At 39.0% G+C, this 14,029-nt stretch overlaps 1 protein-coding gene across 2 annotated transcripts; it reads right to left on the bottom strand.

Annotated features, from left to right (window-relative positions):
- Positions 1-7,623: 7,623 nt before the first annotated feature.
- hccsb (holocytochrome c synthase b) lies at positions 7,624-12,984 on the bottom strand. Of its 2 annotated transcripts, none has more exons than XM_077624371.1 (8): positions 12,828-12,984; positions 10,308-10,429; positions 10,184-10,231; positions 9,761-9,891; positions 9,373-9,521; positions 8,975-9,094; positions 8,810-8,896; positions 7,624-8,168 (listed from the first exon to the last, which is right to left on the bottom strand). In XM_077624371.1, the coding sequence occupies exons 2-8, from the start codon at positions 10,414-10,416 to the stop codon at positions 7,970-7,972; spliced, it is 843 nt and encodes a 280-aa protein (XP_077480497.1). In that variant the 5' UTR covers positions 10,417-10,429; positions 12,828-12,984; the 3' UTR covers positions 7,624-7,969. The 2 variants fall into 2 exon arrangements, with proteins under 2 accessions (XP_077480497.1, XP_077480498.1); XM_077624372.1 differs by having other exon boundaries at positions 10,308-10,426; positions 12,828-12,968.
- Positions 12,985-14,029: the final 1,045 nt, after the last annotated feature.

Below are 14,029 nucleotides of genomic sequence, written 5' to 3' on the forward strand. Positions count from 1 at the left end.
ATTAAGGCTGTAATGTTCTCTCATAACAGACCTTGATTGCCAGATAAAAATGATGAATTTATGTTGCAAATCAATTTCCTTGTCTAAGTTTTCCATTTTTTTCCCAGCCTACTATTTGTGCTGGTATCAAAAACAGAATTTTATCAAAAAATCAAAGAAGATAGAAATAAATTCAGAGTTAAATCCAAATTTCATCAAGTAGGGAGTTGGACTTTAGTTAAATTTTAAGTGAAGTAGTCCCTTTACTGCATTCACATCCCTACCTCAAGATTGCAGCTGTATAACAAAGTAAGGTTTATGATTGGCATTAAACAGCCCAGCTTCATTTTTGTTCCAGGCATTCATGTGCATATCAAAGTACTTCATCCAAAATGAATGATTCCTTGTCATAAAAGATATCTTAAAACACAAAAGTAGTAACCCTCATTGAAATGTGAAGCGAGCAAGAGGGCAATAAGCCAGCGACACGGCTTGGCAGAAAAATAATATTAATGAAAGCCTGGGAGAGCCGTATGAGCAAGCCCCAGCATCGGTCCACTCTGATTGACCCCACTGGAAGTTGGGTGAGGACCACAAACGCATCCGATTCACAGCATCTCCAACAACAAAAGAGGCGGGGGGTGTTTTGTCGGTGGATTCAAATGAACTTGCGCTGGTCATGTTCACAGCTTTTCTAAAACTAAGAGGTGAAGGCATTTCTCCTATAGGTTCATGTCAACCTTAATGGGTTAAATACTAAAATTGTCTATTAGAAATAAGATATCAATTGTTTGGGGGTGTAATTTTAAAAAAAAGATTTAAAATGGAAAATATTAAGAATTTACATAAGTATGATGTTCTGTATGCATGATGTACAGGTAATGGCACTGCTTACAATGTTGAAATCCAAGAGTTACCTCAGGATTAAACCTCACAGTTTCTTGTAGATGCTTTGTGTTCTATGTTTTTCTTGTTTCACATTTGGCCTCTTTTAATATGCACATGGTCTTTTCACTAAAACAGTCAAATACTTCAATGAATAACCTAGCAAGAAATCGAAAATTTCATTCATTAGGCTACCTTGGTATTATGCTGTGTCTAGCAATTGTGAAATTAATACTCAGAGCATGATGATGTAGAATTTGATTTGGAGTTGGAAGTTAAAAAAAATAGGCACAGGGGGCACAATCAGAGTTTCTTTGTGTTCTTGTAGATTTAAAGGGGGGGCACTGTGCTCCTGGAGAGAATACTAAATAGATCCACTTTGATTAGCATAAGGGGCAAGTGCTTTTGCCATTTCCTCTCATGTCCTGAAGCACTTTGGAGGATGTGCTCAGCAGTGAGTCTGTCTTTGTTGGTGTGGCGAATCATGGAATATTTGCAGCATGTAAAATTGAGGTGAATGCTACAATTGTTGTCTGTCCTTTCTAGGCACTTTCAAAGGGAAATGCAGCTTGACTGTGCAGTAGTCTGATCTACAAGAAAAAAGCCCAGAGGGCTTCATCTAAAAAGTGGAATGGTAGACATCGCGTGTATTGAAAGTCTGACAGGTATATTTAAAAAATATATATGCTAATACTGAGAAGATGTGACACAGGTGTGGGGCAGGAGACTCCGCCCACTGTCACATACACCTGGGATTTGCAATACAGAAAGAAAAAAACGAAACCAGTAACAGAATGACTATTTTCTTGTCTTTGGGGCAGACAAATTCCGTCCTTAAATTAAAATGCTCTACACACAGCGATTAGATATATTTTAAATGTATTGTGTCCAGCATTAAGAAAACAGAACTGCAGTTTTAAAAATGCAGTGAAAAGTATAAGCTAAGAATTGAGTCCTGGAAGGTGTCATCACAACAATGACCTAACCACCCACACTGAACATAGCCTTGTCACGCAATTCAGCACATAAAGACCACACATGAAAAATACTAGAGTTGTCATACGTTCCAGAAGAGACGGGGGCTAGGGGGTTACCTTCAAGCGCCCAGTTTCTTTCTTCATTTCTCCTCCCAATCAAAGTCATAATTAGTGCTTGTTTTTCTGGTTGAATAGAATTAATGTCTACTAGTGACAGAAATGAATGCCAACTGAATTCACTGCTCTTCAGCATTTAACAACAGATTAAAAAACAACCATCATAATAGGACGAATGATGTGTATTGGATCTTGGAATGGAGGTGATTATAGTACTCTTCACTGGAACATTGAACAATATGTTTATTATTGTGATTGTTGTTTGCAGTATCCCTCAGGCATTGTTCTTGTTTCATTTCAGTGTGTTCATGGCCACTTAATGTTGTAGGTTTTGTTTTATAACTGACTTTAGTTATTCGGCGCAGAAACACAAGTAGGCAGACAATATAAAAGCGTGTGCGGTCGTTTGGTCGCCGGTCTTTTGGTCACCGTCTTTTGTTCGCCGGACTTTTGGTCACCCGTTGTTTGGGTCCGGGCGACCAAAAGACCGGCGACAAAACAAGGTAAAACAACACGGTCTATGCATCAATGAAAGCCAACAATTTCCCTGAGCAGTTTCACTGAGCGGACGTGTGAGTGTATAAGAGTTTGTATCTACATGAGTTGTCCCCTTAGGAAGGGACGTCAGTCAGGGTCTTAACAAGTTCTCCAACAAAACACAATAAAAGTACGGGAAATTAGCCTAATAATTAATAGGGCATTAAGTATGACTAAATAATAATTTGCAGTTTGTATTTAGGGAATTTGAGCAACGATTTAAATGGTAATTATCAATAACCTTCCGGGCGACCTAAAGACCGGCGACCAAACGACCAAGTACCATATAAAAGTACCTGAAAGCTTGGGGGAAAGATAAAAAAATGCAGTCAATGCTCGAAAGGTTGCATGTGTTGGGACTCGGGCAATAATGAGATCTAGCTAATTGTCATGTATGTCAAACAAAGCCAGATGTCGTGGAGGGTTAGAGATTGACTAAAAGGGCTCTGACATTGCTTTTTAATCTAATTTGACTGGTTAATCTGTATGTCAATCAAAAGATAAATCCAATACCAACAAAGGACGAACAGAGTACCAGCCTTAAAGACGACAACGCAATCAACTGACACTATCTATAAGATCTAAAGTTGCTCGCAATCGAAGTATCGACCCTGTCTGGTTCAGCGTATGTTTCTCCAGCCTATTGTTCTCTTATATAAAGATCTACCTCACTTTCTCATTGAAAGGAGTATCAAGTCAGATTAAGCGACTTTGTATATCAGCAAGCCGCCATCTTGTGATATTGATTCCTTCTACTAGGTGAAATAGGCTGATCACTGGAGAAGTAATTATAAAGGACCTCAACCATGATCCTCACATTAGGTTTTCAACTCCTTCGTGAAATGACACAAGTAGGCAGATGGGGAATATTTCTCCATTTGTCAGTGGCCTACACATAAAAGTCGCTGGTCATTGCTCCCGAAAGTACGATAAGCAGCTTATACCAGATTGGAGAGGGACTGATTACATCCCTGCGGAGATGTATGATGAAGCTCTCTGCCGTGATTGAGATGTCTACTTCTGTGTCAAAGCCATACTCGACAACTGCCAAGAGGTGGCATGTGGAGCTTTCCCAGGGGTGGGAAAAAACCCCACATTGTCTGCATGAATTTTTCATGTTTGCTGTAAGTAAGAGTGTGAAGCTGATTATAGGACAGTGACATAATTTGAGCGCAAAGCTCATAACAATAGATAAATCATAAATATTCCAAGAAGTGGGGTAAATATCGACTGTGAAAAACAAAGCAGACACATTGGCTATGAACACAACAAGATAGCAGCAAAGTAGTCCTTTTCTCAATTGTGTCCCTTTGATATCGATAGGCATCTAATACTTTTGATTCCTCAAAACTAACATCAGTCATCATCACAGAAGGTCACATGACCTCCTAACAGACAAACAGAATACAATGCTATGATTATTGATGGCACATAAAATAATGGTTAAATCTCCCTTTAAAAGACTGCAAAATGAAGAAAACAACTGCTCAAACCTCCTTAATATTCTACCAGCAACTTTCACACCTGCAGGTGGAAGATTGTATGATCTTTCCCCTTGGCCAGAAAGTAAAAACAAATTGCTTCAGGGCACTTGAAACGAAGGAATTATATAAACAAGAACATATTCTCTTGACATTAAAGCCATGCATCAATAGGACAGTTTATCCTCACAGCTAAATATGACCAGAGGGTGTGAAGCTATACACCTCTCAGGAGATAGTGTATGTTGGTGTACGTACATGAACAAATGAATAAGGCTATTTTATACTTCTCTGTGAACTTTGGCCAATCTTCTGCTTTTCATACACTTGGTAGTGGTGTATCGAGCCAGATAGTTTTGGCAACAAAAATCAATTATGGCATTAATAAACTCCATGCAGATGGTATACTTCCCCAAACCAATCTGCGTGGTGAAAATTAACACATTCTGATCATGTTCTTATGTTTTGTTGTCATTATTTTATTCACAACTAATATAATAACCCCTCCTGAAAAAAACAACTCCACTTTATGGGAGCCTTAAGGTTATTTTCTGTTCAGGCTTGAAATAAAACTGCAGACAGACCTGAAATGACAGCAATTTCCCCTCAATACACCACTAGCTAATAACACCACAGACACATTGAAATCGATGCAAAAGTGCAAACAAAGCAGCAACGGTCAGAGGAAATGATACCTAAAGCTACGCTTCATAAAACGGGAGTAAAACATTGGCTGGCCAGTGGGCTGGATGCTGCTTGAAATTCTTTCTTTGGCATGGAAATGGAGTATGCAGAAGCCGTGCAAAATGCTGGAGGGTTCGGACATCTGCTGTGTGTTGTGCAGCTATGAGGTTTGACTCTACCCATGTGGGAAATCACGCAAGCACACAGTGTTTAAAGCAACATGGACGGGCTTCTTTTGGATGACAGTGCACAGAAGGAATTTAGTCCTGAGAAGGGAAATCTATAATTTTTATATTCTTTAGTTGTTGTTTTTTTATGCAGCCTAGCTAGAAACCTTCTCACATGTTCACAAAAGCAGGCTAAAAGATTATTATAACACTAGAATGATCTGAAATACTTCCCAATGTAATTGTCCTTTTTAATTGAATTTTAAACTGCCAGTGTAACTCCACTATTGCTGTCTAAGGATTGACAATGGAATTACACACAAAATAAAGACAAGGCAGAAAATTGACGAATCTACTGCACACAAAGTGAAGCCAAAATCCATTTATGTTAATATATTTGAGGCTAAACCTATTACAGTGATTGAACAATATATTGACACAATTAATAAGTAACATTTTTTAAAAAAGGTGCCAGTACTGTAAGCACATGTTCATTTTTAGTCCGGTTTAAGAATAGAAACAGCAAAGCAGACACATGCAGAATCCAATAAAATCAGATTCTGTAATGGAATGCAACAGCCTGAAGACATGTTTCGTCTGCTGCCTTAATTACGTATTAGGTTTCCACCTACATAAGTAACCCACATCTGATCATCAATTCAGCATGGCCGTATGTGCCTATTGGCATTTCTTCCAGTGAAAAAATTGAGGATAAATAAATAAATAAAGCAGCTACCCAGAGCAAAAATAACCAAGGAATCTGAAGGTATATGAAATGTGAAGCTTTCCTACAGCTCAATGAACAGGCAAGATGTTTTCAGGTGATTGCTTCACTGTATTTGCAGCTTGGTATCATCAGTCACTATGTGCAGTCATCAAACACCGTAAAAGGAAGTAGTACGCAATCCATCAGTTACAAGATCAGGATGAAATACGGTGATGCACACAGCACGCACTTGAGCATCACAAAGAAAATCACCCATTCCGCTTTGCAAGAGAGCTCATTTAAGATTCAGGTTTTTACTTCTTGTTTTTTTTCCTTTGTAAGAAAAACTACTTAATATTTTCTTTATTGTCCTGAACCTCCTCTTCCTAAAGCATCAGAGTGAACTAGTTTCTCCGTAAAAGCCTTTGAGTGGTATTTAAATGATGTTAGGTTTGATAAAAGCTTTGTGACATGGATTTTCAAAATGTGAAAATATTGAGCAAGAAATTGAATTTAAGAAACAATTTTGACTTGCAGTCTGACATATTTTGGGTTACTCTCACTTTCATTTTATGAAGCATACAGTGAGTGGGTCGCTATAACTTTCATTCCATAAACACAGCTTGCTTTCTTGGTTCAAGAAATAAAATGTGCCTGGGAGCAACACTAAGCCTCACAAATGAGCACAGCTTATTTTGTTGTGGTCGGCACAAAAAAGGAAGCATAAACCCAATAGACCTAGCCGCAGGCTTCCATAGCTAGACTTTGTAAAGTCTTGCAAGTACTTTTGCTATGAAGGTGGGAAACACGATAGAAGTACATAAATGCCTGTGGAGAACAGAAATTTAATAGTCAACAACACACGCAGTGACCGAACCGGTTTCACGTTGGGCTAAAATGGTCGGCCGTTCTTTTTTTTCCCAGGAATGTCTACTTTTTAAGACCTAAAAAGTGCATTTTGAAGTAGTCTGTGTGGCGACTGGTCTTTAAAGAGTAGCCCTTTTGTGTCTATTTTTTTGTATTTGTCTTTTTAAAAGTCAGTCACAGTCTGATTTTGTCTTTCAATTTAGTTTCAGTTCAATTTAGAGGCATACATTCATTCATTCATTTTCTGAACCGCTTCATCCTCACTAGGGTCGCCAGCCTTACCCAGCTAACTTGAATCACCATTCACTCTCACACTCACGTGTCCAACCAGCCAAAAATGCATGTTTTTGGACTGAGAGGAAACCAGAGTACCCAGAGAAAACCCACGCAGGCCCGGAGAGAACATGCAAACTCCACACAGGTGGATCGACCTGGATTTGAACCCAGTACCCCAGAAATGTGAGACTGCCGCGCTAACCACTCAATCCGCTGGGCCGCTATACATTCATACATTCAGTATTTTTTAAAAAACATTAGTTTCCTGCAAGTGTTACTTTTAGTTTGCAATTTTCTTTCAGCCTATTTGTACAGACATAATGCTTGTTCATAGCCATTAGCTAATGGTCTGAGTAAGAATATATAATGTGTGTGTAAGTCATTCTATTGTGATGGAGCACTTAAAAAACATGGTGAACAGATTGTCAATTTGGTTTACTTTTGCATAACTACAATGATTACAATGACAAACATGCAATTATATTCACACCATTAGTGTTTAATGTACCAATCATTGTAAATATTCAACAGAAAAGTAAAATATGACAAAGTACCTGCAGTTACTTCAGTGGATAAATTGATACCGATACGGTTATATGAAAGTTTTATATTAAAATCAGCTACACAACATAAACCCATGTATAGGAACCATTAAAATGCCATTAAAGGGGTAGGTAGTATAAATTATTTTGTACATGTTTTTGTCCTTGCTCGGCAAATAAAGTCATCAATCCTAGTGAAATACTTCCCTCTTTTGTTCACCTTTGAAACTGCAGCTGAAAGCCATGCAGTTTTGAAATGTTGAATTAATTTTAATAACATATTTACTACCTCTGGTTATACATTAAAAGAAAATAATGTGCATGCTATTCTACAGCATTTTCTCACAATTCTGATTAAAAATTGAGAACAGTTCTTTAGAATAAAACCAGACAATTGTACACCAGTTAGATTTGTGGATACATTTATTTTACAGTAATATAGTATGTAAATCAGTGGTCTCCAACGTTTACACCATAAGAGTTGACTAGAAAATTAAATTGACTACAGTTTTATTTTTACAGAATGCGATAGAGGTCATTTGGAAGAACAAAAAAAGAAATATCCATTGAGCACCACACCTGATAAAAAGAACAGTGAACTACAGCGTAAGCTCAAAGTCACATAATTGTCTTAAGTCAAGTTTCTTCCAAGCCATGATCATTTGCAAAAAGCTGATTCTTTTCACACTGCACCACAAAACTTGCAAAGCGTTGAAATGAGAAATGTGTGCGTTTTCCATGCAAGAGTTCTTCAGGAGGTCCAACGCCACCAGGTCACTTTCATGCGGTCCCAAACCGCATCCAAAGAGTCAAAGGCTGGACGTACATCCAGGATGGAGAATTGGTATGTTTCTTTGTTTATTTCTCCATCATAATAGTCAATGATGTAGCGCACCTCCTTTCCGCAGCGGTCAATGATCCAGTCGTGACGGTCAAAGGGAAGCTCATAGCTACCAGAGAGAGACCAGGGCATCAGCGGAACAAATGCGACACTTACTATGCCAGTTTCCCAACCACTGTGCCGCGGCAAACTGATGTGTCGTTAGCCATGGTCAAGTGTGCCGCGGTAAATTTCAAGTCATTGCGAGCACAACATTAATTTTCACATATTAGGAGATTTAAGTAATATTGGGAGAAAAAGTCCTAAAATTATGATATTTTAAAACTTATTTCACTTATTTCCACATCACTCAAACAGAAAGCTGCTCGGGGTGCACAGACATCAACTTTTGGTGACATGGCCTCGGTGTAAAAAAGTAGATTTATAATAATTTTTGGAGTTTATTTGATTCCTGGTACTAAAACCTTGATAACTAATTTATATTGTTAATATATGCAACATAGTTTTGAATGAGAAGATTTTCAACTGGTGTTGTACCTTGAGATTTTGTAATGCAAAAAGTGTGCCGCAGCTCATAAAATGTTGGGAAACACTGTACTATGCTATTTTCTTGTGTTATATTACAAACCGGGGGAAACAATGAAGCCATTGTTGATATGATTAGCAAAGCAGAAGAGCACAAAAATCAGTACCGCTCTTGTGGTTGATCTAAGTAAACAATGCAATTTAATATTTCTTTAAAGTGCTCACCCCATCCAGTGGCGGAGGCGAGCCCTCGGTGAGTACTCTTTGGCTTTACCACCAAACCTCTTCAAGGTTGGACCACATGGACATTCACTGTAGGATTTTGCTGTTATTTTACAAACAAATACAGGAGGAAAATTGTTTGATTTCTTCTAATGATTGGTACCTCACCTTGAATGCATGGCCTCCCACTTCAGAATCTCTTGCCAGGCTTGTTCATTGTTCTTATTGTGTATTTTGATGACATTCCCCATGTCTTGGGCACCAAGGTCATCCTCCCGCCAGCGCCACCTGAGCATACCGTAATCCATATTAAAGATAAGCAGACAAAATATCATGTTGTTAGACAATCTATTTTTTTCTAAACTGCCTTCTTGCACCAATGGCTGATCTTTTTAAGACAAAGATGAAGCAAAAGGTCTAATTTTTCTCATAAAGGTTGAGAACACTTTTATTCTTAACGACAGCATCTTATCAATTGCATTTTCCTATTTTTCCCTTGAAAGATAAAGCAAGAAGTCATGTTTATGATGTATTTGATAAACATCTTCACACATATACTGACTGACCCTTTTCTTAGCATGGCGTTCCAGAACATTTGTTCAGATGGGTAAACCCAGTGTTTTTCTGAACCGTGACGGGGAATTGTAGATTCTTCTCTGTTGAGGGACAATTCGAAGGGCTGGTCTGGAGCAGGTGTTTGGTTAGGAGGAGGCATCTGAGCATGTTCGTCATAAATAAATATCATTAGACTCGTGAAAAATACAATTGTGACAAATTAAGTGTTTGCTTTAAATTTATGACCATAGATCAAAATAAGCTAGAGTTGACAATTACAGTAAATGGGTTGATGGCGTAGCTTCAATAATTATGAATGTTAATTTTCATCTTTCAGTAACTTTTCTAATTAAAAAATTTGTAAGCATTAAATTAAGTTTGATGAAGTATTTACTGTACCATATTTGCTGGGTCGATATCATTCATGCCTGGTGGAGATTTTGTGGAACTTTCCACATATTCATAGGCCCTATCTTGGTGAACTGGGCCAGCTTCTGCTTTGTGCATCGGACATTGTGAAGGTGGAGATGCTGCAAGCAGACCAGAGCATTACAACTTTGAATTTTCCATACTGATATAATGATTACATCTTGGCGATAAGTACGTATTACAAAAAAAGTGCACTGCACGCGAAGTAGCAGCTTTCAATTACTGAACAGCAAAATAGGAACGTGTTGTGCTTTTTATTTTATTTTACAAACAAAAAATATATAGACTATGGGTTATAGCTTAAAAGAGATTCAATCAATTGAATTAAGAAAAGTACCTCTTGAGTTTATAGTGGGAATTTAAGCATAAGATGAGGCCCGAGTCTGTACTTACCTGTAACTGGCTGAGCTTGATGCATGGGACACTCCGATGGAGGAGACACTATTTTAAAAACAATACATAGGATAGCCAAATATTAGGTTATATTCTAATTTTCCATTGTATTATGTGCAATTACCTTTAACCGGTGGATTTTCCTTGTGCATAGGACATGCTTGAGGGGGATTGGCAAGAATTGCCTCTGCCCGAACTGTAGGGGTGGCAGGTGTTGAAGTTGAGGCCCCCATCCTGCAGAGTCTGCTGTTGAAACAAAGAATAAAAAAATGGTTATCTTGTTTTTAAGAAGTAGTAGAAAATTAGTCATTAGAATAGGAAACTAAAGCACAAATTGCTAAAAATTTACTCTTTCACACTAATGCAATATTTTGTTGTACTTTATAACATTTGGTAACCTGAGGGGTAATCACGACCTGTGTTTATGTCTTAGTTTTATAACCTAATAAGACAAAAACAACCTAACAACACTAACCCTAACACTAAGAACCCCAACAACACTAAGCGTAACCCTGATAACCATAAACACGCTAACCCTAAAAACCCTAAACCGAACTCTAACAGCCCTAACCCTAAAAACCCTAACCCTAACAACCTTAACATTAAACACTCTAACCCTCGCCCTAAAAACGCTCGCCCTAGAAACCCCTGCTCCCTAAAAAAACCCATCCCCTAAAAAAAATCCTAAAAAACCCAACCTAGAAAACCCCCACCCTAAAAAAACCCACGTAGAAAACCCACCCACAAAAACCCACCCACAAAAAACCCACCCACAAAAAACCCACCCACAAAAAACCCACCCACAAAAAACCCACCCACAAAAAACCCACCCACAAAAAACCCACCCACAAAAAACCCACCCACAAAAAACCCACCCACAAAAAACCCACTCACAAAAAACCCACCCACAAAAAACCCACCCACAAAAAACCCACCCACAAAAAACCCACCCACAAAAAACCCACCCACAAAAAACCCACCCACAAAAAACCCACCCACGAAAAACCCACCCACGAAAAACCCACCCACGAAAAACCCACCCACGAAAAACCCACCCACGAAAAACCCAACCACGAAAAACCCACCCACGAAAAACCCACCCACGAAAAACCCACCACGAAAAACCCACCGACAAAAAAACCCACCGACAAAAAAACCCACCCACAAAAAACCCACCCACAAAAAAACCCACCCACAAAAAAACCACCCACAAAAAACCCACCCACAAAAAACCCACCCACAAACAACCCACCCACAAAAAACCCACCCACGAAAAACCCACCCACAAAAAACCACCTACAAAAAACCCACCCACGAAAAACCCACCCACGAAAAACCCACCCACGAAAAACCCACCCACGAAAAACCCACCCACGAAAAACCCTAACCCTAAAAGCCTCACAACCCTAACCCTAAATAGCCTCACAACCCTAACCCTAAATAGCCGAACAACCCTAACCCTAAATAGCCGAACAACCCTAACCCTAAATAGCCGAACAACCCTAACCCTAAAAAGCCGAACAACCCTAACCCTAAATAGCCGACAACCCTAACCCTAAAAAGCCGACACAACCCTAAATAGCCGAACAACCCTAACCCTAAATAGCCGACACAACCCTAACCCTAAAAAGCCGACACAACCCTAACCCTAAATAGCCGAACAACCCTAACCCTAAATAGCCGAACAACCCTAACCCTAAATAGCCCCACAACCCTAACCCTAAAAAGGCCCACAACCCTAACCCTAAAAAGCCGATCAACCCTAACCCTAAATAGCCGAACAACCCTAACCCTAAAAAGCCCCACAACCCTAACCCTAAAAAGCCCCACAACTCTAACCCTAAAAAAGCCCCACAACCCTAACCCTAAAAAGCCCCACAACCCTAACCCTAAAAAGCCGATCAACCCTAACCCTAAATAGCCGAACAACCCTAACCCTAAAAAGCCCCACAACCCTAACCCTAAAAAGCCGATCAAGCCTAACCCTAAAAAGCCGAACAACCCTAACCCTAAAAAGCCTCACAACCCTAACCCTAAATAGCCGAACAACCCTAACCCTAAATAGCCGATCAACCTTAACCCTAAAAAGCCTCACAACCCTAACCCTAAAAAGCCTCACAACCCTAACCCTAAAAAGCCTCACAACCCTAACCCTAAAAAGCCGAACAACCCTAACCCTAAAAAGCCGAACAACCCTAACCCTAAATAGCCTCACAACCCTAACCCTAAAAAGCCTTGCAACCCTAACCCTAAAAAGCCTCACAACCCTAACCCTAAATAGCCGAACAACCCTAACCCTAAAAATCCTCACAACCCTAACCCTAAAAAGCATAACAACCCTAACCCTAAAAAGCATAACAACCCTCTCCCTAAAAACCATTACAACCCTAATCCAAAAATTAATATAGAAATATGACACGATTAGCCCTTTGGTAGCTACACCACTAAGTCTAAAAAAAAAGATATTCGCGTTTTACTTGGCGAATTTAATAATATAGCAGATATTTCATTGCCATTCTGAGCAGGCATAGCTACGGACAAGCTAGCTGGCATGCCATCATTAGACAAAGTTCATCACTTAAATATCTGTAAAAAAAAAACGAAATGTGTGCAGCGGAAAAATGTAGTTTGAAGTGTTACTCACAAATAAGGTGGTAAAGAAAATCCAAACAAACAGCGATCGAATGAAGTACTTGAATCTGTGTTCAGTTCCAATGTCAACGAGCAGGACAGCTCACGAGTCACGACAACGAGGTTATGTGATGTGTTTATCCCTACGTCACTACGTAAGATTACGTCATTACGCCGGACTGACGCACCAGCGTCTTCTTCTCCTCATGTCTGCGCGACTCTAAAATAGCGTTTAGGTACATTATTGCCACCTCTTGACAAAAAATAAAACTGCAACTAGAAAGTTCTGTAGTGTTTGCGAATTGCAACGCATTGACAACGTTATCTTGTTTTTTTTCTTTTTCTTATAAAGGTGTAGTACAAAAATTAGCAAAAACTTTATGTGCTACTCATGTTATACTGTTTATTTCTTGTTGATCACTCTTTGTGATAAGACCAAGTGAATTTAGGATGCCTGTCAAATGTTTCTGTTATTTCTCTGTTTTATTTCAATTCTTCTTCTAAATTGTTCCCGTAATAAAGTCATCACCGATAGCGCCATTATGAACAAGGTCTTGACATTTTTTCCACAATGACTTTCATAAAATCAGAAGGAACCGTAATGTTGTGACTCTCAAAGTAGAATTTTTTTAATTTGGGAATTTTGCATCAAACTGATTCCCAAATTGAGAATTTTGCATCAAACTGATACCCAAATGTAGCTGTTCAGGTAAATAAAATAAAAACTTGGCTTTTTCAATCTGTATTGTGTTTGTGTGGCACAGTCTGTGGAATAAAATAATCTACAGTACTATACCATGTTAAGTATATTTAAATTATATTATGTAGTGGTCAAATCCGCACCCGTAGCATTAACTTAAAATTATAGCTCTTGTGCTGTCAGAGAAGGGCAGTATCGTGACCACAATTCAGCTGCAAGGCATCACTAAACACGCTTGTCATTCACTTCATGCTCTGTAGTATTGCTTTTCGAGTGCTATGTATAAATCAGTGCATGTTGCCTTGCCAGTACCAACATGGAGAAATTGGCAAGCCAAGGGAATACTTTTTTCCCTCCCAGAAAGAAAAGTGGTACCTAGGGCTCTATTTTCGTGATTAGCCCAAATCCAGCGTGGCGAGTGGTCTATCTTTTTTTACAGGCCACTGACAAAGCTCAGCAATTATGTCATATACCTTGCATTAGACTCTATCAACATGGTGGGGTACGGGGGTGAA

Source organism: Stigmatopora argus, chromosome 17, assembly GCF_051989625.1.
Source record: "Stigmatopora argus isolate UIUO_Sarg chromosome 17, RoL_Sarg_1.0, whole genome shotgun sequence".
Taxonomy (NCBI): Eukaryota; Metazoa; Chordata; class Actinopteri; order Syngnathiformes; family Syngnathidae; genus Stigmatopora; species Stigmatopora argus.